This window comes from Porites lutea, chromosome 7, assembly GCF_958299795.1.
Source record: "Porites lutea chromosome 7, jaPorLute2.1, whole genome shotgun sequence".
In the NCBI taxonomy this organism is placed as follows: Eukaryota; Metazoa; Cnidaria; class Anthozoa; order Scleractinia; family Poritidae; genus Porites; species Porites lutea.
This window is the reverse complement of record NC_133207.1, coordinates 29,746,620-29,773,836: the sequence shown is the minus strand read 5'-3', so window position 1 is coordinate 29,773,836 and position 27,217 is coordinate 29,746,620. Positions and strand designations below refer to the sequence as shown.

The following is a 27,217-nucleotide window of genomic DNA, read 5'->3' as shown; positions in this document are numbered from 1 at the left end:
GATGACGACTGCATACCCGCAAGTCAATTTTGAATGTTAGGTTTTTTTAAAAGGAACTAAGTTCGTAAGATAAGATAATCTAAAATTCTCTTTAGGAGAATTCCTTAATTTAGGGCCTAAATACCTGTAATATTTTAGTCCATATGATGTTTTCTTACACGGGAAGAGACAAAATTGATATGCGACCCCTACGACCATTTGATACATAGATTGGCCTCGTATGGGAGTTGCTCGCTCCGTTGTATCTGCTCCTGGAAATGCTATCTGCAATTATAGTGTACTTCCTTTCCCATATTGCTAACAAACTGAATATAACCGTGACTGTTTCTGAGTCATATTATTGTGGTTCTTATTGATGTTAAATTTTACGAGCTTTCACGACGAAAACAAATTAAGGTCATAACGATATCTACAAACTCACCTGGTTCACAATTCTTTCCATCTCCGTAATATCCCGGATGACAAGTGCAGTTGTATCCTCCCTTGGTATTATTGCAGTAAGCATTGGCACCGCACTTGTGGGTATTTTTTGCGCATTCGTCAATGTCTGCAAAAACAGATTATAATTATTCCATCCTGGGTAGTCTATCAGACGGAGAAACTCGCGAAAGGTGTTGGCTGGACTACGGGATGGAACACAAGATGGCGAACGAAATATTGAAAATGGCAACAACTATACATGGAACCAGTGTAAAGCAGGCTGTTCAGACCATTATTCGCTTTTTTCCCTTTTAAGAGACCTTAATCTCAGGCCGATCCACATTTGACTAGGCTAGGAAATTAATAAAACTAAACGCCAAATGTTACATACTTTTCACAGAGTAGAAGGCTCATTAAATTGGCAATCTGCCAACAGTTTAACTTTCTTTGTACCCCTGAAATATTTGCCAGATACAAGCAATTGCCTCAAACAGTACACCTCTTTCACTATCGTATATTGATAATATGAAAATATAGTTTAAAACCACTTAAACATAACATTGTTGAACGTATTTTAGTATTTAAATGATAGAAACTGGCATATTCTTGTCCCATAAAAATTTTTCATCTCTTCGGATTTGCTAGCTGAAAGTCTAGTGATCCGAAAATTATAGGGATCAAAACTTACCTTTTCGAAAATTTCAGCCAGAAAAAAGGCTCCCGAAAACTCTAGGTGACCTTTTTAGGGAACAAATCCGTTAAAAATGGGCAATTATACCATTTTTTAGATGTTCGAAAATCCTAGATCTCAAATCGTTTTCCGAACAGATATTTCCAAAAATTGTCGTTGGGTGCCCCTGAAAAACTAAGAATTTACCTAGTTCACATTTTTCTCCACTCCATTGCAGATTGCATGAGCAAGCGAAAGCGTCTTTTTCTTTGTCGAACAAACAAGCACCTCCGTTGAGGCATCCAGCCATCAGACAACCCTGCAGAAAATCACATTTTACTTGGGTAAGCAAAAGTTGTTTTCCATCGACTTCCTGCAGCTTTTTACACTAGCAAATGTTTTAAGGTAAAAACGATCAAATTCATGTTATCCTTCAGTGCGTACGGATCTCTCAAGATACTTTTTAAGGCGCAGTGCAAATCATATCTGTACAATATATATATATCCTTTAAACTTAAAAACCAAAATAAAATTTCCACAAATTAAAAGCTCGCGAGGAACTCTCCTTGAATTTTTGAATTGCACTGCACATTTTTCTTAACTGTAATTAAAAAACAACTAAACCAACTGAAGGCAAGAATGCATAGCCGTCAATAACATTAAAAAATTGTCGCAGATTGAAACTGGTAGCAAAAGGACTCAGAATATGACTGGCTCCAATACAAGACAAATACCCGCTTTGGATGCCATTTTTGATAAATGCAATCTAATAAAACTCAACTTTACCGTTTTTCCAACAGAACAGATGTGTACTCGGTTAAAATTTATTTGAACGCAGTTCTTTATACATCATTGTTACATTGCGTACGTTGTTGACAAACCTCTCTTCGACTTACCTTAAGAAACATTAAAAACGTTGCGCCGGTATTATCGGTGAGCTTGGTGTCATCATCTGCAAACTCGTGCTTGTTCAGTTCACAATTGCCTGAGGACTCTTTAAAGTTAGAAGAAGTGCACCAAGAATGCCTTAAACAAGCTTGACTGCATGCCATTTCATCCGTAGAATCGATTCTCTTTAGAACATAGCCATGTAAACGCTTGTTCTCTTGGGCTGCTATGTAGGAAGATCTAGATTCTTCTTCGGCGGCCAAAACTGCTCCAAAGATGAAGCAGAATATGAGTGAGCAAATCATTTTATCCGGCCACCTCTGCAATCTTCCAGCGCCGTTTTCATCAACAGGGTGTGTGTGTAACAGAGCGATAAAAGGGAAAGTTTTCTCAGGAAGTTTCAGACTTGACTAAAGTCTACTAAAGTGCTTATTAATGTATTATTTTAAATGTCAAGCACCAAAAAAATATCAGTTTCTCGTGGTTTTAATCGGATTTCTAATTCTTGATATAATCCAAGATGGCGATCATTGTTGGTGACGCGTTGGGCCTCCAAAAACGCCACCACCCGTAAAATGTACCTCATCTTGTTGACAGAGAAAATCAAGGGCTCTCCACTGAAGGAAAAAAATTTTCATAACCTCTAAGGAGTGTTCTATCAACGCCCCCCCCCCCCCCCCCACCTCTTCCTTGTACCACGTTAGGGATATGAATTTGCGTGTACGTCCGAGGGTTAAATTGTTATGCGTTCACGAAAAGTACCAAGTTTTCTGAGAGAATCCACTTTTGAGCACAACACAACCAAATCCAAATAGCAATACCAAATAGGGTAAAAAGCTCGGCAAAATATGATTCAGGGGCACCCAACGAGAATATAGTTCAAAACCACTTAAACATCGCATTGTTGAACGTATTTTCGTATTTAAACGGTAGATATAGGCATTTTTTTATGGGCCCTAAAAATTTTTCATCTGTTCGGATTTCCTAGCTGAAAGTCTAGTGATCCGAAGTATAGCAATCAAAACTTTCCTTTTCGAAAATTTCAGCCAGAAAAAAGGCTTCCGAAAACTCTAGGTGACCTTTTAAGGGTAAAAATCCGTTAAAAATGGGCAATTATACCATTTTTTAGATGTTCGAAAATCCTAGGAGAGGCAGGCAAGCAAGAAATTTTACAACAAATGTTCCGAAAATCCTAGAACTCAAATCGTCTTCCGAACAGATATTTTTCGAATATTGACGTTGGGTGCCCCTGATGATTGTTAGGTTTTATGATTATAATGAACTAGAAGTCGCAAACGTTAGTTACATGTACGTAAAACCGAAGCAGGTTGGAGAAAAGATAAATGAGGACTTGTAGGCGCTCGATGAACACTTGTGGATATATGGAATCTAAATTAAAACCCACCAGTTCTATGATAGATAATTTGCGACCTTTAATTTTGTGTGCTATCAAAACTGATTAAAAAAGAAAACATAGTTTACATCCACAGTCCTCTCTTAGATCGGGCAAAATTTTAGGAGCTCTTATACATTCTCTCTAACGCACTCACCGGAATTTTTAGTTACCAAAGTCATATGTTACATACAAAGCACAAGAAGTCATGTCAGTCTATGTCCTTCTATATAAATTAAAGAAAACTAACCTTCCATTTGAGCAAAAGCCGCATTAGGTATCACAGAAAACAACGGAATGAAGGGGAACGAGCAGAAGTAAAAAGAGAACATCGCTGATTAGTGAAGAGACTCTCGGAGAACTCCGTGAAATTGAGGAACCTGACAAACACTGTAAAACACACACCTGGGTCTTTTTCCAAAGCGATAGGTGTTCTTAGAAATTAAATTAATTAAATATTAATTATCTATGAATTTCTTTTCAATTGTGTGTGTCGCTTCTGGCAGCCAGGCTAATGAGAACATCAGTCAAACCTGTGAGTTGTTATGTCTGATCAGCGTGTCTTGCATGCATACTTATTAGTAAACAATCTTTGGAAGCTGAGAGATGCTTACAATTTACACAAACCACCCAGGTGAAAATCTTGTGCATAGATATAAAACTATTGAAAATTTTCACCGAGACCATTCAATTCAAAGTAGACAGACTGCAAATTATGTTAGTTGCTAAAAAATATATCTACGTGTCCTAACTGTTCATCAGTACGATGCCTAAAATGCGTGGAATTCCACAATTGGTTTCGGCTCCATTAAATCCTATACCAATTGCAGAACATTTTAGGAAGAGCCACCCACCGTGTGAGCACAGTCGCGGACAACACATGTAAGTGAGGAAAATAACGCAAAGCAAAACTAAGACGTTATTAAACGAACTAAATGTACACGCAACTTAAATAAATAAATAAATAATGCACGCGCCCAAAATTAAATTGCGCGCGCGCACACGTACCAATATACAACTGAAATAAAAATCCAAATAATAAATAAGCAATGTAAGGATACGATGGTGCAATTTAAGCCTGGATTGCTAATCTCATCTCCCGAAGGGCTGCACCGTACTTCTCGACGATAAAACCATGGCGATTGACGAATTTATTAAAGGAGTTTTGAAGTCGATTGGTTTCAAAGCCTTGTTATCTGAGACGTAATGAAAGTCCGCGGAGTCTATTTATGAAGTCAACTTTGGACGTGCAAATTAATTCTAGCATATCTCACCAGTTGAGATATGTAAACACCGTAAGCTGGATTGGCGGGAATGTTGCTGTCCATATGAGGAAAGTTGACAATTCGGAATGCAAAGTCATCTCTCTTATCGTAGATGCTGATACGGAAAGGTGTGGTTACGTCGCCAGTCTTGATATTTGCGTCGAGATAACACACTTGACTTCAGTCAGCAGGAGCCCATAACCCGTTATGGGCTCCTGCTTCAGTAGATGATGTGGATGTGTCCGATGATGTAACGTACCTTGTTTACACCCCAAAATTTGGCACAACCGTTGTCTTCGATTTCTCTTGGGACGACTGTATTAAGAGGTTAAAAAATTGGAAACAATGGTTATGAAAAATTGGGGGGCGGGGGGGTAAACGAGGTGCATAATTATGGTCTCGGTGAAAATGGTAAATAAAATTTCACGTAGTTTGAGAACGAACCGCTACAAATTATATCCAAATCGGCTGAACAGACTGAAAAGAGTAAAAAAATTACTTCGTCTTAAATCTTCTCTGAAGGTTGGAATGACACAAACAACCGGAATGTCCAGTTTTCCCAAGTAAATTGTAAATTACATAGGTGTTCCACATTGAGCCTGTACGCCTTTTTGACACTTTAAACAGCAAGAAGAAATTAAAAGTAGAACATAAAGGCGTATGTGAAGTAACTTATAAGCGGCAGTCGGTGTTATTTTTTAGCTCTATTAATTCATTTCTGTCTTTAAAAAGAAAGAGTTAAAAGAGTTTTTAATTTAAGCTCAGTGTTATGACAATACCCAGCTGAATTTTAACTCTTGCCTATTAATTTGTTTATTCCCCGAGGCGTTAAAAAGAAAGAGTTAATAGAGAAACACTATAAGTTAAAGGAAGTTGTTTAGAAATATAACCCGCTTAAGGAAAAATGTTTATTTAAACACAGGCAGCCCAAGCGCACTATGTGTGGATTCGGGCTTCAGAAGTCATTTGGTCGGAATATACTGTCTAGAATTATTAGTGTATTATCTGATACCAAATAAATGGAAGAATCTTAAAGATATGAAGTCTTGTTGTTTGTCTATCTGTACTAGTAGCCTTTAAGATAACGAAGGTCGATATTTCTTGCATTATTACATGTGATTCGGGCCCTTATTGTTCCAATTTTATCATATGTATTCGAATCTACAACGCTAAGAAAAAAAATCATGATCACGTGAAATATTGATTCAAAAAGCTCCCTTGCCTTTAGTTCATAGCCACTCTGAGTCCTTCGGCCGGTTTAAACGCCATTTAGTTGACTTTCTTTCCATCGAGTACTGAACACTATAGTAACAGTTCAGTACTCGATGGAAAGAAAGTCTAGGCTACTAGTACAGATAGACAAACAAGAAGACTTCATATCTTTGAGATTCTTGCATTTATTTGGCATCAGATAATACACTAACAATTCTAGACTGTATATTCCGACCAAATGACCCGAACCAACACATAGTGCGCTTGGGCTGCCTGTGATTTAAAACGTCAGTTGAAGTGAGTTGTGCAGTTAAAGCCGTGCCTTTAATCACGCAATAAAGACAACAATCATCCGTATGTGGGCCATCGATGGGCAGCTACATATATTTTCCATTTGGGACAAATACAACTGCCCATATAAATGCCCACATGTTAAAGTTGGCGGTAAGAGAAACTAAGGGAAAGAAAAACTAGCTGTCCACTAGGAATCTTGAGTAGTTTGTTAGTAGGGATTAGCATATTGATAAGTTATCGACGCGTTCTTTGCTATTCGCTGAGGGAAGTGAAGTAGGACATTTAGCGGGGAACGAACATAAGTTTTATAACAGTCTGATTTCCAGCTACCCAACATTTGAATTTCGTAGTCAGCAAGGCCAGCGTAAAGCGGATGTGGAGCCACCGATCCGAAAGCTGTGTCTGCTATAAGCTGTAGGATCTACACCAATGAGTCGCAGCAAGTGAGACACGAATGTTACTAGTTGTTGCTTGGTCGGGGCCTGATTATTCTCTAACAGGAAGAGCGGCGACTCCTCGGACATATTAGGGCGGCTCCGTTGAAGAGCAAGGTTAGATTTCATTGCGCAGACTGGGCAGACTGAATGGTGTGTGTGAGTATATAAACGGTCACGCCCTGGCGTCGTTGGTCAGTTTTCGACTGTTTCATGATGTGCACCATCCAGTAGTGCTGACTGTCCGTGGACTGATGAGAAGTGACGTCATAAAGTGCTAGTTGCGTGAGGAGTCAAAGCGCTCCTTGTTGAGTAACGTAAACTCTCCGGAGCGTAAGAACAAGAAATAGCCACAGGTAGTTGCCGCCCAGTAGACAATATTGTCGTTAGAGCGGAAGTTCATGAAAACATGAATTTTGCAGAGAAGATCAAAGGTAATCGGCATTTTCCGTTTTGGTGGGGCGAAATGATTCCTTTCAATACCACGCAGAGTTTGCTTCAGTCGGAGACCAGTAGTCAAGGGGTTGTCGTAACCATTAGAAACGTAAAGAGAGCGAACGCCGGCCAGATAAACATTAATGGACTGAGGCTTTTTTCGCGCTGCTAGGAAGGTGACGAACAAGATTAGCGTGTCTTCCGATGCCGGTAAGGGAGCAAGACCGTAATTATCACAGTAGCTGAGGAACTGTCGTTGGGCAGCGCCGTAAGTCCGATGAGTAGAGTCTGCGAGATTAGAGCGAAAGTAGTCCTTTGCATTTACATGGAGTTGGTCAAGGGAACACGCGGCACGAACGTCGGATGCTTGCTGGTTGTCGGACAAAGGCGGTGGAACTTAGTTAGCTGCAGACGAGAGAGGCAGTCAGCAAAGCAATTGGTCACATTGGTCATGCGCACATGTAGAAAGGTTATTAAGTGTTTACACTTTATCTATAAAACATGATTTGTATTTTGCTTTTTTTTTCACTCTCGTCTTCGTACCCATACTTTCTAACACCAAAGAATTATTGCGTTCGAGGTACGAGAACGCAACCCCTAATTTGTGTTGGGTGTTCTGTGCATTATTGGGTGTCCTGTGCAATAAATGAGGGAGGTTTTTTTGAGATTGCATTTTCGTCGTCGTCGACACACATTTGCCTCGCTTTGAGGCGCTTGCTTACATTTTGCCTCACTTTAACGCGCTAACTCATCTGGTGATTCTTGCGTGGTCGGCGTTCATCTTTCAAAGGTTTGCTGAGGTCTGATATTCTGTCTTCGTAAAGCGTTCATCGTTTAAAAAGTAAAGCGTTCATCGATCTGTGTTTGCTGAATCGTCCAAAACGTCCATCTTTCAGAAGTTTGCTGTTAAATTTTACTTTGTATTAATTTTCAGCATGGTTCATCACTGTCTTTGGAAAATGTCTGCGACTCCTGGTGCGTGCATCAAACCGGGTTTTGTTCTGCGGCCGTTGTGCCACAAAGTAAACTTACCGAGTTGTGTAGCTCGGCGGCCGTTTTGTCACAAAGTAAATTTACCGAGATGTGAAGCTCGGCAGGCGTTGTGCCACAAAGTAAATCTACCGAGATGTGAAGCTCGGCGGCGCCATTTGATCATGACTTGTGATATTTCGGCACCGGACAAACGAACACTTTTTAATTACTCTATGTTATTGCTGCGGAGCGACCGAAGGGAGCGAGCAGCAACATAATCAGGATTTAAAGGAAATATATAAGGGGCGACGAATTCTCGAATTCATCACTTTTTACCACAATGCATTGCATTTAACCGCACTTTTTACCACAACGCATTCCATTTAACCAGAGTGCATTGCGCCACGAACAACTCAAAGAAAAACACGGGCAAGTTCGGTGGGTCCGCCATGGGTGAGAGAGTGCATCGTTCGCTGCTCAGACTTAGAGTTTTCTTTGTGGCAAATTTTCTACAGCACGGTAAGAGGTCTTACCAAATTTTAAGACACGCAGGAGTCTTTCAGATGAGTACGATGGTTAACTTGGGGATTGGATTTCAATTCAGGAGCCGTTGACTCGTCCAGGTGTTAAACCTGACGAGAAGATGAGCATTTGCTCTTCGACTCCGCAACACGGGGGATATACAAATTCCAGTTTGCTAGAAGGTGATGTGAAAGTGAGAAAATGTCATGCAGTGCTATTCTTAAGAAACTGTATGAGCCGAAAATGGATGTGATTTTGACCATTCGCTTCAAAATAATAGCGGAAATCGAGATAACAAAACATATGTTTTGTGTCCTACTTTGCAGACGAGGACGTGTATCGGCGTTTTGAAAAGCATAATTATGTTCTTTCATTCATTCATTGCCATGGAATATGCGTTTACATTGTTTTTTCACTGTTAATAGCTCGGTTAACGCGGCTGGCGATCATCGTGCCGGCGGAAGGTTCATGGAAAAGGAATAAAATCAAGACTTTTCCTAAAGATTAGCCTCTGTGGTGTCGTGGTTAGGCGTCGAGCCAAAGGTTTAGGGTTCGAGTCCTACCGAATTCTTTATTCCTTCTTTCTTTTATTTTTTCCGTTTTTTGTGTTGTTGTTTTCTATAGATATATAGCTAAATAACTGTTTCTTAATAAAGTGCAACAAACAGCAAGAAAAGTATTGTGTTTCCAGAGAAAATATCGTGCACCGTATATTTAATATATGGATAAACAATCTGAATTTCTATTATTTCCTACAATTTACTGTGGGAAAACCAGAGTTATAACCACTTGATCATTTTCCAAAAAACGTTCCCACGAGTTCTTTCTATCGACTGATAGTAAATATTCCAGTACTTTCCAACATGTAAATAGGACATTCAATGTCATTTTCGATTCTTTTAAGTCTCACTGCCTAACTAATGCCAGTATCAACAGAATGTGCCGCAGCATTACTATCTTTTAGATACCCTAGTTTATTAGGAAAAACTTATAAACCACTCTCGAGTCACTGAAATCAACACGCTCGACCAAATTACTGGAAAAGTTATTGACGTGAGCCGCACACACATTCCATTGAAGGCTTTGACAGGGTCACGAGTGCGAAGTCTGAATTCAGATGTGAAAGCTTTTAAAACAGTAAATTCAATGTAATTCATTTTGTCAACAAGTTGATGATTGGATGCTCTTAAAAATAACATAGGAAATTATCCGAAGAAATGTTTTTGAAGAAAGAAAAAGAATCTCGGGTTAAGCACTAATCGGCCTTAGCAACTGCGCCATGTAACTCACGCCAGTAAAACAAAATGTTCTATTACGATTACAAGCACTTGACACCGTACCATACGATATCTTTTCAAAACCTTCTTATAACGTGATACACAGTTTAAATAGAGGTTTTGCTGTGCGCAACCCCTACGTTCAAAATATACCATAATCATATTTATCTATATCGCAACCACCCTTCCCCCTCAACTGCTACCTGTACGCCCTAACAAACATATCGAACGCACTCTCCTAAGCACCGATTACTCCTAGTATTTTGGTTAATTGTATAACCCGTTTTCTTGCCGGTAAAATTTGTTAAAAAACTGAGGAGTCTCTTAAAATCCTTGAGAAGCAGAATAGCTTTATTTAAGAAATCGTGTCTGAAGTGCAGCAGTTTGAAAAATTTATTGACAGCTAGTAACGTGTATAAACTCACGAAAAGACTTCAAACAGGTGAAAAGGAAAGAGCGTTTAATGCAATTTTATGCGGCAAAGCTAAAACCGGTTTCACCCTTTCTATAATAAACAATTTTTCCTCGAGCCCGAATGAGCAATGAATCAATATCTCATGGGGCCGAAGGCCTCATGGGCTATTGACTCAGAGGCCATGAGGACGTGAGGAATAATTGTTTTAGTAAAATCCAACTAGTTGGTCAAAAATATCGAGACAAAACAACTTTAGCTAGCAAAACGCGCTTCAGCCGCCATTGCTTTGGTTTTCAAAGCAGGTGCTTTTCGCTACTGGGTGAAATATATCGTTGAATTAAATCGCCTGGGTTAACTTGACGGTTTTACGTACTGGTTAAAAAACGAACAGGAGTGTATTATCAGGTTTAAAAACTCGATGCAAGGCCGAGAGAGATTACTGTAGTTAGAATCTAACTTCATCCCCAAAGGTTGTGAAGTGGTGCTACAAACACGAGCCCATTGTTAAGGAAGCAGCCAGTCCCTGTTCATTCTAAAATCTCAGTATCTCTTCCTGTTTCCTTATAATTAGCCTGCGGAATAGGTGCTAGTTTTTCTCGTTTCTCGGGCGAGGAGCGCAGGGGCAGATCCAGGATTTTTTTAGGAGGGGGTGCACTCGTCTCTTGCTCTACTTCAACACCAATAAACCACATACCGTAAAATTCCGAAAATAAGCCCCTCCATGTATAAGCCCTCCAAATATAAGCCCCCCAAATTCGTAACGCAAAAAACCCTCCGTTAAATCGCCCCTCCGAATATAAGCCCCCCGGGGGCTTGTACTTGGAAATTTCCCTCAAACACAAACTAAAATAAAGGAAAAACGGTCAATTTCCTCCCAACTATAAGGCTAGCCCAACTGATTTTGAAACGCGAATTTCCCTCCATAGATAAGCCCATCCCAATATAAGCCCCTCCAAATATAAGCCCCTCAAAAAGGGCCTTTGAAAAATATAAGCCCCAGGGCTTATTTTCGGAATTTTACGGTAGTATTTTTTTTGCAGAATACCAGTGTTATTAGAAAACCGCAGGTCATCTCAGGGGGAGAGGGTGCGCACCCCCTGCACCCTCCCCTAGATCCACCCCTGGAGCGTAATTCAGAGACACAAGTGTGTCTGGTGCTCCTCGCTCGCTTCACGCTTGCCCTCCCTTGCTATCTTGTACGCATACATGTAACTACTTTTCGGCCGCCTAGCTCAGATTTGCTAATAAGACACTAACAGGCTTTTTAAAATACTGTCAAGATAATGCTAACCATGTACAATGATCATGACTTAGTGTAGATGATAACATTATTTGGCGGTGTCATTAAGCCGTTTTCGTCGTCTCTTTGATTCTCACCCTCTCTCATTTATTTTAAAATTCGAAGGTGCGGCCAAACAATCTACATTGCCGTTGGAACAGTGCAGGAGGGGGGGGGGGGGGGGGGACGTTTCTTCGTTGGTGGGATTCGCCACTGCCTTATTTATCACTCTTCACACATCACACCGTACCCGGGGGTACTCCCTATGATGGCCTATACGGGGAGGCTCCGCCCAAAAGGGGTACTTTTTTTCACGCTACAGGTATTTGATTTCAGGATTTCACTAGTTAAAGTGTATATACCTGGATTTGTGATAACCGCCGGGTCAGCAAAAAATTTTATAATTTCTTTCAACTTTCCATGTTATAGCTTGTTTACTGAGTTGTTTGCTTGTGTCGTTTTTGTTTTGTGGTTAGGGATTTGTGTAGAAGTGGCTGTAGACAGTATTTCGCGAATTTTGGGTAGATAGAAATTCGCGAAATTCTCAGGTCTACAGCCACTTTACACAAATTCCTTACCACAAAACAAGAAAAAAAAACGACTAAGAAAACAACAAACAACAACACCGTAGCGGACTGCCTTCGTGTGGCAACTGCCTCAGTCCAAAAGTGGCTCCTTTAGACCGGTTGGTAGCTATTGATTCAGTTTTTTGTGGAACCACTGGATACCAATCAAAGTTTGAGAACGATTATCCCCCGGATGTCTAAAGACGTTTCAGGTCCATTCTGCTACTCATCAATCGAAGCTGATAAATGCATTTCAGCCCCGAACTGATTTTTTTTTTTGCGCCTTAACAATACGTTATTGTTAATTAAGCAGTGGCTAATCCGGGGGACAATACATATATCCATGACTAATACATTTCAGTGTGAGAATTGTCAATGTTGTACATTCAAAAGATGCGATAAATTCAAACTAAAATGTACTAGTCGTGGAGGTATGTATAGGGCGCATTATTTTGGAAAAACTAGCATAACGTCAAAACAGTGAATGTTGTAACGCAGATTTTTGACAGCTGGGGTTCGTAGGAGGTTTGTCTTGAAATTTTAAGATGTTGCAGTGAATCAATCTCAATGAAAGTTTCAGACCTTGTTATATACATTATGAAGAATATGTGAAGAGATTTTTAAAAAATTTGTGGGAGTCGTTTCAGAGATATACAAAAAGCGCTAAAAGTCCAAATTTTGAATGAAGTTAACGTTGCACTTATACATGGTGAGAAAACGGGTTAATTTTCAAGATCGCAAGAACGAAAATACAGCAAAATTTCCTAGCATCAAAATATGAGATTAAGCAGCATTCTGACGCTACTTAAGAATAATTTGAGTCATTCATAACGTTTTTATTAAACTAGGGTATCTAAAAGATAGTAATGCTGCGGCACATTCTGTTGATACTGGCATTAGTTAGGCAGTGAGACTTAAAAGAGTCGAAAGTGACATTAAATGTCCTATTTACATGTTGGAAAGTACTAGAATAATTACTATCAGTCTATAGAAAGAACTCGTGGGAACGTTTTCTAGAAAATGATCAAGTGGTTATAACTCTGGTTTTCCCACAGTAAATTGTAGGAAATAATAGAAATTCAGATTGTTTATCCATATATTTAATATACGGTGCACGATATTTTGTCCGGAAACACAATACTTTTCTTGCTGTTTGTTGCACTTTATTAAGAAACAGTTATTTAGCTATATATTTATAGAAAACAACAACACAAAAAACGGAAAAAATAAAAGAAAGAAGGAATAAAGAATTCGGTTGGACTCGAACCCTGCACCTTCGGCTCGACGCGACTACACCTATTCGATCTAGAAGAAGTCTGTTGTTTATCCACAAAAAACGAACAGGATCTAGCGTTAAGTTAAACTAGCTTTCGTTTCGCACCAAAAGTAAATTAACCCAGATCAGTTTCTTTTTACTACACCAAAATATATCCCATTGTCTTAATGTGTTTACTGCCATTATCTGGAGCGGCTGTAGCTTCGTTTCCACATGAGGTGCTATGATCAGGTTCTTCTCCAGTACCAAACCCAATTCTAGGGTCGCAGGACTTACAGTTGTTTTCGTTGTTACTAATGATGCCGATCCTGGCTTTGGATTTGATAGTACTAATAACCTGCAGTGTGCCTAACTAGAAAGCGATGGAAATAAACGGGTTCTAGAATGTTTTCGCCTTTTACACGTTTACTGCTGCAAATGAATCCACTATTCCAGGCCCTAAAGATTTTTTACTTAAATGTTTCCAGTCCAATACCGAAGTTTTCCCTGTTCGCAATTATGTAAAACAGCAATCTTTAGTTTACAAATCTACAATCTATGAACCTCGTCCCCAGGGCGGTAATCTTTAATAGAAAACATGTACTGAAGTTAATACTATATTTACCACCACTTATAACGTTAGTGTGCAAACTGCAGCTCATGGAGATGAACTGTCAGATTGCCTGCCGAATGAACACATAGAATGTGATCGTGATACAAGAAAAACTTCAACAAACAAAATTTTCTTCCGTGATGGTTTCTTTCTACTGCACCAAGACGTACCCCATGGCCTTGATGAGCTTGAAACCATTATCAGCCCCGATCCCTGCGTCGTTTCCACATGTGTTGCTCTTATCAATCCTCCCCCCAGTACCAAACCCAATTCTGGAGCGACAGGCACGGCAATTGGGCCCATGGTTACTAATAATCCACCCATTCACTCCTGGCGTTATTAGATCCTTCCTTGTTACAGTTGTACTGCAAGGAGGCATTAAAACCAATCAGTGACTTCCACGTTTTACGACCCAGTGAGGTTTTGCGGTATTTCCCATCAGCGATCAGAGAGTACAAGGAATTCGCCTGCTTGTTGACGACAATAAACCTGATCTGTTGGCCAATCTTCATACCGAGGCAGATCTTGGAGAAGGATGTGTTCCAGTAGGAGGGCAGTTTGGTCTCCTGCGAGGCAAACCCAGTCTTCCCTCCATCAAGGTTAAAGGTTTCTTTGTTTCTCCAGAGAGTGGAATCGTAGTGAAATGTTTGCTATGGTAGAAAGAAGGAAGAAATAAGAAAAATATCCTTGAAAAAGAAAAGTTCAAATTAAGGCTTCTTTTTTCTTCTAAAGACAACATCCTTTCCGGAAAAGAAAAAAAAGGAATTTGCAATGAAAGATCCATTACAGTGAAAAGAAGATCTACAACGTCCTTGTTTCTCCAGCTTTATAAAATGAAATTAGCCACAGCAGGCGAAATGGCGTTAATGGTCACCGATAGAAAAAAAAGTAAACAAATACTGCACTCTTTAATCATTGATGCGATTGAAAAATGCCGAATTGAATACAATTATCTTTAACTCTCACGTATTCGCAAGTACAGAAAGCAGGCTTCAGAGTGCGTTTTGATGAAAACCTTCACATCGTCTGACAGGAAGGGCGGATGACCTCTGCTGCTGACCGAGATATTCCAGAAGCTAAGAGGTGTTCTTCATACTTACATCTGTCAGGTCCAAGGACTTAGCATGTACCAACGAGAAGAAAAGTTAGAGCGCCGAAGGCGCCTCAAACTTAGAGGCTGGGGTTATGCTCCCCCAGATTTTGCAATTTTACGTCATTAGTATGGAATTTCTGTCGCTGAGGTGCAGACGTTCCTCCTGATGAAACGTCCCTAGCGACGAGGAGCAAGGAGAAAGGGCTGTATTTGTAGGCTAGGATAATTGAAAATTACCGCTGACAGCGGCAAACCTGCATCTATTTAATTATTAATAACACATTTTTTTCCACTCTCGTCGCAAAACTAAGGGAAAACGTACACAAATGTCTTACCTTGTTGCCGTCCATCTTCATGACCGGTGTCCATCCTCCATCTCCTCATCCAAAATTTCCAAAGTGACAGAGAACTGAAACTAGTTTGGAGTCAAGGAGGAGAGTGACCAACTGAGTCACGTTCAACCTGTACAAAATGAAATCTCATTTTAATTTTTCCAGCTCCCAACTGTCGGAGAGAGAAAATGGAATGTACTTTAACTGGTTGTAAAAAAAAAAAAGGTTCGCTCTTTCTTACAAAAATAAATGAATGGAATTCAGTACAGTCTCAGTCCAATCTAAATTTCCAAAAGGGATAGAATGGGATACGAAAGGAGTACCTTTTCTGCAAAAATGACAGGCGTAAAAGGTAAGGGGTTGGACCCAGGGCTGAGCTTCCCGGTATAAAACTTTATTGAGGACCTCCCGGGGGAGTTTACGGTAATTATTATATGACAGTTTGAGACTAGGACACAGAAAAGTGTTCGTTTTCCATATTAACCAGGTTAACTTATGAACACTGAAATATCTGAACTTTTTGTCGGTACAAACGAACCATCCGTTTTATACAGGTGTTCGTATTAAGAGAAAGGGAGGCGTTCAACTGCATTTTATCAACAACTTTTTTTGGTGGAGGGCTTTCAGTGCAGGATGGTGGTGTTCATAGTTTATGGTTTCTATTATCTGAACAGTACCAATCACTTGTTTGAAAAATTCAACAGTTTTTGCGAGTTAGGTCTCTAATAACCTTAAGTTTCCAGGATGGAGAACAAATGCTGAAATAGAATCCATCAGCCAAGATACAAATTCTAACAATTAATAAGTGATATCTACATTCTCTGCAACAAAAATTGTATTTCGGTTTTGAGGCTTGACGAGTGATTTTTTGGCTGTTTTTGTGGTTCATAAACAAAGTACTGACTCACCCCGAATGATCCCCCGGACTTTAACTGATCTATCCTCATCAATTAAATTACTATACATAGGTTTGCTCACTTTTCTGTGAGCTGATTATAAACCTCTTGGCATGACTTGGCAACTGGAAAAAAAAGAAGTAGATAACGTAATAATTCAATCAGTAAAAAAAAGAAATAAAACCTATTTTTTAAAGAAAATGCAAATTTTGAAACACATGGCTGTCAAAACTCAGTTGCCATGGTAACATCAATGTTGACGTACACGTTACAACGCCTTAAAAATGTTCCCAGATAAATTTTAGGTAAACCCGCTAACTTTTGGTTGTCCTATCTTGAACGGGCTCCCCGGTCTGAATATCAATTACCTTTTTCGCAAAATTCTCCATAAAATCCTTCTTTGCAACGGTAGTCAAACGAGTGATGCTTGTAGTTCGCTACACAGGTGCCTCCGTTTTGGCAAGGTGATGACATGCATGGAGTCCGTGAAATAATTTTAAAAAAGGTCGATGTCAAATGCCATATAATTAAGGTAATTTTGTTTTGCGTAAAAGTGTTGGTTGCAGAAAAAAATGAGAAAGTGACATTCGACTGAATAACCCCGACTTGTTATCGTGCAGTAGTCACTTTTATGTCGATTCGTATTCGTGACAGGTTATTAAAAATCACATAGACTGGGATATCAAAATATATATCTTACTTTAATAAACTCTATGCAAAGATTTTTCCCCACCTTGATGGAAAAGTGATGAAAACTCTCGTTCCTTTTATACTCCTCAGGATTGCTGTGCTTTTCTGAGGATAACAACTCACACCGCAACTTTCCATCTGCTCCTTTGTAAGCTGCCAGGTTGAAGGACAAACAGGAAGGATTGCCGAGGCATTCAAAGGTGCAGTCAAGGCTGTCATACACTGTGAATGTTCCAACTTTAGGAACGTTTAAATAATGGTACTCTTCCTTTATAAAGACATCTTGACGAAGGCTGTGATGATACATGGTGGTGAATTCTGAAGAATCATTAATCAAAGAAAGAATGGTTTTGAAATTTACGTTTTTAGAATGCATGGGTCGGGCATATAAGATATCTCTTGATTTAGGGAGTTCCTGACTTTAAGAATGACTTTTAAAATTGAACGCGTTATGTGAACTGGAATTCAAAACCTTAGCTGAAATTAAAGCCTTGAAGTCAGGAGAAGAAAAATGGGAATTAACATAACATAACATAACATACATGTTTATTCAAACTCATATATAACTACATAAATTTGAAAGGGAGAGTCTAGAGGTTAACCCTATGAATAAAACTCTCCTAAAAACAACAAACAAACAATAAAAATTACAACTTTAAAAAGGATTTGAGTTTACATTTAAAAAGTTCAAGGGTACCGGCTTCAACAACATTTTTAGGTAAATTGTTCCGATAACTAATTACATTGTTAAAAAAAGAATATTTAAAAACAGTTGATTCTAGATAATTTACAATAAAGCTTATACGAGTGATTTGCCCTAGTGGATTTGACTTTTGCGAATTGAAAGAATTCCTCAAAATCCAAGTGTGATAAGCCAAACACGATCTTATAACATTCAACAAGAGAGGAATATGTCCTACTACTGGACAAAGATGGCCAATGTAACGTGTCACAACGCTCTTCATAAGACATATCACCTCTTTTTTGCCTAAGAGGTAATCTTGACGCGCGTCTTTGCACGCTCTCTATTGCATGAATATCTTTGACAAGATATGGGTTCCAGACTGGAGCAGCATACTCTAGAAGTGGTCTGACCAATGTTTTGTAAAGCAATGAAAAAGTTGTTGTATTAGCTGTTCCAACAGACCGTCTTATTACCCCTAGGACTTGGTTCGCCTTATTCACCATAGTACTAATATGTTCACTCCAAGTAAGATCTTTTGATATAATAATTCCAAGATCTTTAAAGCTCTTGACATCTTTTAAGGCCGTACCTAGTTTATAATTCGTATTCCTGAAATTAGAGATTTTCCTGGCGGTCAACTACTGTTATTTATTTGACTTCTAATGTCATGCCATAAAACTGGGACCATTATTATGGTCGGCGATTTGTTTCAAAATTATGACACGATATACGAGCGGTTTTTCCCACGTATACTTGCAATCATTCCTGCTACACGATACACGTGCGTTTTTTTGTCACGTATACTTGCGTTTTATTCCCAAGTATATGACCATTTTCTTACAAACGCTCATATATATGCGAACAAAAAAACCCATATATATGTGTTACAAACAAGCATGTGGTATATGAGGGCGAAGAAAGTCGTCGTATAAGAGGCACCAAATTATACCGTCAGCAAAAAACCGCTTCATGTTCGATGGAGCTGAAAAGTAACTTCAGTTTGAATCAAGCGTGGCCGCAATGGCCGCGTTAATTTCGAGCAAGATTTGGTTCTTATACATTGCCCTCATAGTAGTGGTAGTTGTTAGCTCCCCGACAACGGATTTGTTGGAATCCGTGGATTGTCTTTTGTCTTTTGAGAGACTGTGTACGCTATTTCACAAATGGTGACCGAAACAACGATCGATTCAGCTCTAAGAAATTAGCGTCCGACAGGCAAAACACGACTCATAAGCTCTTGATGTAATGTGAAACATGACCTTGAGACCTTTCTTCTTTTCTCTCTCGCGCGCGAATTATCACCTTTTCGCCTCCACGAACACGTTCTAAGCCTCCTAGTCTCGAAGCTTTTTGTTATTTCCCTGGTATTCTCACTGACTTTAATAGCCTTCCACCTGCCTCTCTTTCCTTAGTGCTCCTCCACTTTAATTGTGATTTTCATGGTTAACTAAGACCCTGTTTACATGGAGTGGAGGACCCCGGTCTAGTGGGTTAAGTTTCTTTTGTTTTGTGTGAAAACAAAAGAAACCAACCCCACTAGACTGGGGTCCCCCACTCCATGTAAACAGGCCCTAACTCGTTCTCGTTCAACTTGCATAAAATGTCCCTCAGGTATCAATTTGCTATTAGTTCTCAAGCCCCGATTATTTGGAAGGATAGTTTATTTATAACTTCACTTTGGCGTTTTTTTGCGGCCAATGGCAAATCAGTATTTTTGATTATAGCAGCTAGTTTCGCTCTCTGCACCATAGTAGCAACCGACGAGGAACTGCATTCTTGCAGAATTCATAACATTCGCATAGACAGAACAGTAAATTCCTACGAAGGAGCAACAAGACATCGCGCTTTTGTTTTTAAAATAGCGTACACAGTCTCTCAAGAGACAATCCACGGATTCCACTTTCCGTTGTCGGGGAGCCAACAACCACCACTACTGTGAGGGCAATGTATAAGAACCAAATCTTGCTCGAAATTAACGCGGCCATTGCGGCCATGCTTGATTCAAACTGAAGTTACTTTTCAGCTCCATCGTACATGAAGGGGTTTTTTGCTGACGGTATAATTTGGTGCCTCTTATACGACGACTTTCTGCGACCGCATATACCACATGCTTGTTTGTAACACATATATATGGGTTTTTTTGTTCGCATATATATGCGCGTTTGTAAGAAAATGGTCATATCCTTGGGAATAAAACGCAAGTGTACGTGACAAAAAAACGCACGTATATCGGGTATTGCAAGTATACGTGGGAAAAAACCGCACGTATATCGTGTCATAATTTTGAAACAAATGGCCGACCATACATTATGGCTCTTGGTCCTTAAGAATTAAACTCCAGGAAAATTTACAGGGTACATCAGCGTTTAACAAATTGACCGAAACTAAAATAAAGTATCGCGATAAAAACTCAACTTTAATTAAACGCGATAGAGTTTAAAAGAACGCAAAACTAGTATTCGTTTTTGTCCTAGTTGTTTAAGCTCCCTCCCAAGCAAAATTTTAGGGACTGTGATACATTTCTCTAACATGCCGGCCGCAATTTTCAGCGATTTTTAAAGTAATTAACCGAGCGAAACAGAAAAAGAGCCATGTTAGTTAGTGACAAAATACTATCCGCGGGTGTTGCATTGTTTTAAATGCATATCGTTATAATGAGGAAAGCTTGTTTGCCTCCATCTTCCCTGTACTGCATAGGCGTACGGGCCGGGGGAGCGAGGGGGGCTGCAGCCCCCCCAAATTTTGGGCAACTCAGATTTTTTGAGCAGCAAAAGAAATTTTGGGCAAAGCCAGGTTTTAAAGACGTTTAGTTGTTTTTTTTTTATTGTTATTTCGAAGAGATAAATATTTCATATTTTATTCTGACAAAAATTCTGACGTCGGTCGGCGTAATAATCAAGTTACATTCTCTCGAAGCATAGGTTGCCTAGCACGTGATGAGTTTCTGGTTATTAGGAAAGGGTATCACACATTGATTTACATATTTATAGTTTTTTAAAGTGTATAGTTAAGGTAAAAAAACCACTGCAAAAACCGTGTAGGATCAATCCTACTCAACGTCGGATCCGTAAAGATCGTGATCAGTCAAAATAGATCAAAACGTTACAGTCAAGCAGACTTTTGCAGGGACTGATCAAACAACATGAAATAGAGTTAAGTTGCGATATTTCGACTGGCCAATACCAGTCTTCAACAGGTTTATATCAGGTTTTTTACTGTTGAGCACTGTACTGTACTGCACTAACTGGAATGGGCACTCTCCAGTCTTGAATTGATTAGAATAAACTTCCGCATATCTTAATAGAATCATCTCCCGCTCGTAGAATAGTGTATGGCAGATAGCATCAGCAATGGATCTGAAAATGAAGAAGTGGCTGACTAGTTCTCAGTTCGATAACGGCCAAACAGCAAGATTTTCGTTTTTTACAATATTTCTAACGATGAAAACGTCATTCCAAAATATCCTAATAACACTCTCACAGTTTTCGTTTTAACTTCACGAACATCGAGGCGACTATTTGAGGAAAACGTTTCCGTGAACGATTTTGTAAGAACAGTTCCCTGTGCCGAGAAATATTACTGCAAGTAATATGGCAATGGCGTCATTTCGTTGCTATGACAACTCCGATGTCATTGCATTCCTGATCATGACAAATTTTCATCTAATCATCTAATAAAACTGTGGTGGCAATTTTTCCAAATGTTTGTCTATGGCGAGGTAGTTATGCTCAGAATTGGGAGGTATTGACCCTGAAAAACTGTTACAGTATCGAGCCACCTTCATATGCCAGTGCGGCCTCTGTTGTTTCATCGTATGGCCCTCGTTTTTTTTCGACTGTACGTTTCGGAAAAATTCGGGCAACTTGCGAGAATTTTTTTGGCAAATGGTTTACGCCCCCCCCCCCCCCCCCCCCCCCCCCCCCCCCCTGGCAAAAATGTCCCGTACGCCTATGCTGAACTGTCCTCTTCATAGATTTCCCACGAACTTATACAAAGTAAAAAGGTTATGTCCATGAAATTTCACTCGACTATCAATAAAGCGAAGAAAAACCAACCTTCCAGTTGAGCAAAGACTGCATTGGGTATCGCATAAAACAACGGAAGGAGCTGGAAGAAGGATAAAGAGAACATCTCAGATTGGTGAAACTGTTCATGGTTGGCAAACTTCGTAAAATCAGTGGATGAACTTGACAAACACTGCCAAAAACAGTGTTTTGTAAAGTGATAGCCGTTTTAGAAACCATCAGTTTTTTATGCAATATTAAATGTTTCTTATTCATGACTTTCTTTGTGCGGGTACGTCGCTTCAATGTGGCAGGGCCAATTAATGACAAGTCTTGAAACCTCAACCAATGCACTTCATACGCCAACGTATTGGTTACTACGATTAAGGCTCTGGAAAACATAACACATTCTTATAAAAACAAGACATAAAAACGTCGCCTGGGTATTGCCCCCTTAAAGGGGACGTTACCAAAATTGATGATTTTTTTTAGCTCCAAGCCTCTTTGGCGTTAGAAAATATCTTTACAGTTTTCTGCACTGCAATTTAATATGGCTTTATATCAACCTACTTCTTCTTTCAGATAAGTTTATATTAATTAACATGTCTAGAGCGTCAACTTACAAGTTTATTTTCCTTTAGTTAATTGTTGGCATACAACATAAAAGGCATAAAACTGAGACTGACTCAGCAAATTTTTTTTTCGTGTGATTTGGGGTGGAGGGAAAGTTATATTTTCAGAAAAGACTTTATGTTTAGTCTTTTCGTAATTGCCTTATTCTTCCATCAATGACGTCACCGGTCTGAAAAAAAGTGCAAATCAGCAGCCATCGCAAAATCGTTTTCTGTGCGTCCAAAAATCTAACTACAACCATTGCTTTTCTTTTCAAAAACAATTTTCATGGAATCGTCTATATTCCTTTTGAAAAGCGAAAAAATGATAGGTTCCCTTTAGCTTTACTTAAAAGTTCTTGAAAATGTTATTTCATGATCAATGCTCGGGAGTGCTTAATGGGTTTTTTGACCAATACAGTTTAAATTTAAATTATGCTTTAATTACTAGTCTTTAAAAACAGTAGCTTTTTGACGACTTGCCAAATAAGAAGAATATGACTGTTCAATAAGGCTTTAGAGACTACGTGAGTTTTTTCGATCATTAGCACTGTTAAGTTATGTCTAGTTTATACAGTCTTAAATATTTACTTATGTATGGCTGTAGCATCAATAAAAAGGGAACCTTTCTATGACAGCTTGCAAAATAAGGAGAATCAACTGTCTATATTAAAACTATTTAAAGTTTTTGGGACTCCGATGCAATTGAAACTCTTCAGAAGTGAATGAAACGCAAGACCAAATTCTTATCGGGATGTGCTTATACGTGGTTATTGTGTCCATCTGACTGTTAGCAAACTCAGTATTAACGCATTAGTAAAAGGAATCACCTGCTTTGGAATCGTCCGTGGCAAGAACCCAACTTAAATTGCCTCACCACCTAAAACAATGGGATGGGTGGTTCAGGTTAGTTCAAATTTCAAACTTAAGCTTATTTGTTAGCAAACGTTCTAAAAATTATTCAAAGAAAAGTGTTGGTGAGTTTTTTGAGACCTAAAAATAGCGCTGTGTTCAAATCGATTTTTTCCCAGAGATTCTTCTAGTTATATGTAGTTTCACTTGAAAAAATTCTTTTTTTAGGTTATGAGCACTTTCTTTCAAGTAGGTTGAATCAAGAAATGTCCTTTTCTGCAATATCAGTTCAACCCATCATGGTTTAAGTCATCGGCCGGCGAGTTATTTGTTTTTTTTTAGGTACCAGCCGGCGTAACAAATAAAAGCTTGCCTAGTAAGGGAGGGGTGGGTTGGTTACTTGTGTAGGTGAATCAGAGAAACTCCCTTTTAGTTCCTGCGTCAAGAAACGGAATCATTGACAATAAACAATGCTCTTAATTCAACGGTTTTATTCACAGTTGCTGAGGTACAATTTGCCTGCCAATGCGGTGAGGAGGGAAGATAGAATGCTGTATTCGCGGGCAAAAATACAAAGAAACAGTAATGCGTGACAAAAATTGAGTAAGCACTTCACTGATGACCACACAGTGTTCATCAACCATATCAATAGTTAAAAAAACCGCACATTTGCCTTACATCAGGTAGGCGATTATTTGCTCGGGGGATTTCTTGAGGAGGGAGGGGGGCGTCTGCCAAGTCTTAGTCATTATTTCAATTGATTTGTTTCTTTAAACCTAAGCAAAAGATAATACAAGATATAGATATACAAAGTAAAGGAAAAATATAAAATAGCTCAGTGAATTGTTAAAGAGATGATGTTTCATTAGTATTGGTCAAGGTACAAGCGTAAAAGTGTCAGTTTTCTAAACAATTTTTTAGATAGTTTGTCTCTGATTACTTGCGGAATGCTATTCCAAAAGTATCTTCCAATAACGCAGGGGGAGAATCTTCTGAGATGATTTCGTAATGGGGATATAACTATTTGATTAGATAATGCACTGAGGGTATAATTGTGATAATGTAGCTCAGATACTAGTGAAATAGTTATATTAGGAAACTTTTCACGGTAGAAATAATAAAAAAAAGCATACATGTGTTCAGTTTAATAGTATCAGGAAATTTCAAAAGGCTAAGAGATACGTAGTGTGGAGTTATTGATTCCATTAATTAAAAGGAACATTATTTATAATACGAACCGCTTTGTTTTGTAATTTTACGACTTGAGATAGTGGAACATTTATTTATAATTATTTCCTCATAGTGTACAAGCATAAGTATGGTAAGGATATATTGTGACGGAAAGTTTTTCCACTTTTGAACGATTTGAACACTCAAAGGGAACTCTGCGCTTTAACTCTCGATTAAGAAGAGGGGGGGGGGGGGGGGGGGGGTGGACTAGACTCTATTGCAACTCGCTGGCGTGAAAGAGCCGTCACTTCTCTTGTAGACTGCGAGCAGTCCTTCTTCAGTCAGTCAAGTCTAAGCTCGGCAGGACTGGAGAGGCGAATTGGAGGTACGGGATCAAACCACTAACTGGTACAGCAAAGGCAAACTGAACTTTGGTTCCAACAGCGTTTATTCTTGTACACGTAACGTAACTTAGCTCAGAAAATGTAATCCGCGATGTAATGAGCAATGTAATCAGCTCTGAAATCCTCGATGTAATGGGCAATGTAATCGAAAAATCAGTTCAAATCAACTTACTTATATATGATTTGAAGAACCATTGAAAACAAAAGAGTACAATAGATATGTAAGCAGAAATCATTTGCTATAGAAGTAAATGAAAATCAAATAAAAGAGATAGTTATAGCTTGTTATTGTTGCTATTTTTAAAAAGGAAAGGTACTGGAACAAAAGCTAGCTACGTTTGCTGTAAGGTCAGCAACACAGCGTTTATGCACAGTGTATTTTACAAAATATGAATGAAATTGCAAGACCAGCTAGCGTCTGTTCAAATAGGAAGAAACGCGGACTAATTACTAGTTTTCTAGTTTTAAAGCAAAACAAATATATTTCGAATTTGCAAGTCAGCAAAACCTTTCATATTCCAAACTCATCTTTTGCCACTATTTAGCCAACAGACTAAAGAATACATATAAGTATTATCAAATTAAAACGAGGTACATCTGTAAAAAGGTGCAAATGTGAACGGAAGTCGTGCAGAATAAAAAGAAAGCTTAAATTAAAAGATAAACTTTAGTTAGTAGCCATTATTCTGAAAACAAGAGACTATAAAGGGGACAGAGAGGGCATCCCCCATATACACCCTATTCCATAGGTAATTCGTCTCGAGTTATTTTTAACACCACAGATCTCAAGGGGGATTAGACAACAGCCAATCACATAGCGCGAATGTGTTCTGCGTGGATGACCCACGCTGAGAGCCACGCGTCCTTCACGAAATGACGCAGAACAAAATGGGGGAAGACGCGGAGAGCGATTTTGCTATTCCAGTAGAGCAGGGAAATCCTTAACACACTGAATATTCTCTCAGGATCATTTATAATTTACAGTTTGAAGAGAGCAATTTCTGGTTTGATGTTTATTTTTTTCAGTCTTTATAGCGATTATTCCTACCCACTTACTTTGTCAATTGTAGGCGAACCTTTCTAAAGCTGAATTTCTAAGGACCATATTCAAGCTCAGGAACAGAAATAAAATTTCGTCGTTGCTTATTTACGTCCTCCATAAAACGCGAAATTAGGCATTTTCACGTCGTAGTCGTGCAAAAACGGGAAAGAAGTGAACAAAAAAGTGTGTTGCACGTGCAAAGTTGTTGTTTTGCTAATTAAACCTATTGTTTTTTTGACGTTCTAGTTGTCGTCCGCGTCGTTGGATCTTAAACTCCCTAAATTGTACAAACGACCGGTTTCAATAGACCGGCGAAATTTCTCATTTTATTAAAGCACTGAGGTTACGACAACTTCGAGTTAAACTGATTTCACGGGTTGTCAAAGAGTCCAGCGATTCCTTTTTCCCAGGTGAGCGCCGACTCATTTCGCTTCAATATTCAGGAATGCTCTCGATCTTTTTACGCTTTCATTGCCTCTCGCCCGACATGTTTTGCACGGCGTTTGGTCATGCGAAACCTCAACACAACATCCACACCTCGCGCGAGGTAACTTTATCCCGATTCTAAAAATAACTCGAGACGAATTACCTATGGAATAGGGTGTATATGGGGGATGCCCTCTCTGTCCCCTTTATAGTCTCTTGTCTGAAAACTAATGATTTTTTCTAAAAGTCAACAATTGAAGTTAAACGTATCCGGTTGAAAAGAGTCAGTGGCAAATAGTTTTGACAGCTGTAAACACTGTTGGCTTTTTCTAGAATTATTACCTTGCGAACACAAAGCAAATGGAACAAAGGACAAAAAAATGGCACGAGCCTTTTTGTGGAGCTAAAACCTCTTTATGCAAATTCAGTAGTATGAATTACTAGAAAAAACATCAAAGCGAATATTTGATAGCTATACATGAAATTCGAGGCAAATAAAGAATTCATGGAAAATCTCTCCTTACAATATAAGGGAATAATACAAACTAATAAGTGTTGCTTTTGAGACATGATGCTTTCACTTAACCATTATATCTATATTTTTTAAGTCATTATTACTGACAGAAAAACATTAAAAAGGAGAATCCCGGGAAATGATGAAGACCAAATAAAGCTATACAGTTTTAATTAATATGTGTCCAGAGGATGAGCTTTGGCTCATTCCCAAACAACGACTGGCAATCAAGCCTCCGTTTGAACCCAGGAGTCATTTCAAAATGGATTTGAAAAGTGGATTGAGCATGATCGTCCGTCGGGTGATCGTAGTCTCGTTGTTGACAATAAGTTCTCGTTGCCGTCGCCGTACACATCAAACATCAGTCTTCAAATATTATTTGCGGGCAGCAAACTATAAGGAGCAATGGAGGCTGACTTAGCCAATGATTTTAATCTTAGTTTCTCACTGTGTCTTTCATTTCTAATGTATTATGGTTAAGTGTAATTCAATCTAGAAATAGTATATTGTTTATCCACATAAACGAACAGGATCTAGAGTTTAGTTAACCTAGCTTTCGTTTGGCACCAAGGTTAATAAACCCAGATA

The 27,217-nt window shown here is 39.0% G+C and overlaps 1 protein-coding gene and 1 pseudogene across 1 annotated transcript in view; both read right to left on the bottom strand.

Moving 5' to 3' along the window:
• The window catches only part of LOC140943093 (uncharacterized), a 155,732-nt gene that overhangs the window by 8,924 nt on the left and 119,591 nt on the right, over positions 1 to 27,217 (bottom strand). The window contains exon 3 of the mRNA XM_073392151.1: positions 422 to 547. Coding sequence (XP_073248252.1) covers positions 422 to 547 — 126 coding nt within the window. The remainder of the gene's footprint in view (positions 1 to 421; positions 548 to 27,217) is intronic.
• On the bottom strand, positions 13,458 to 17,228 carry LOC140943349 (uncharacterized; annotated as a pseudogene).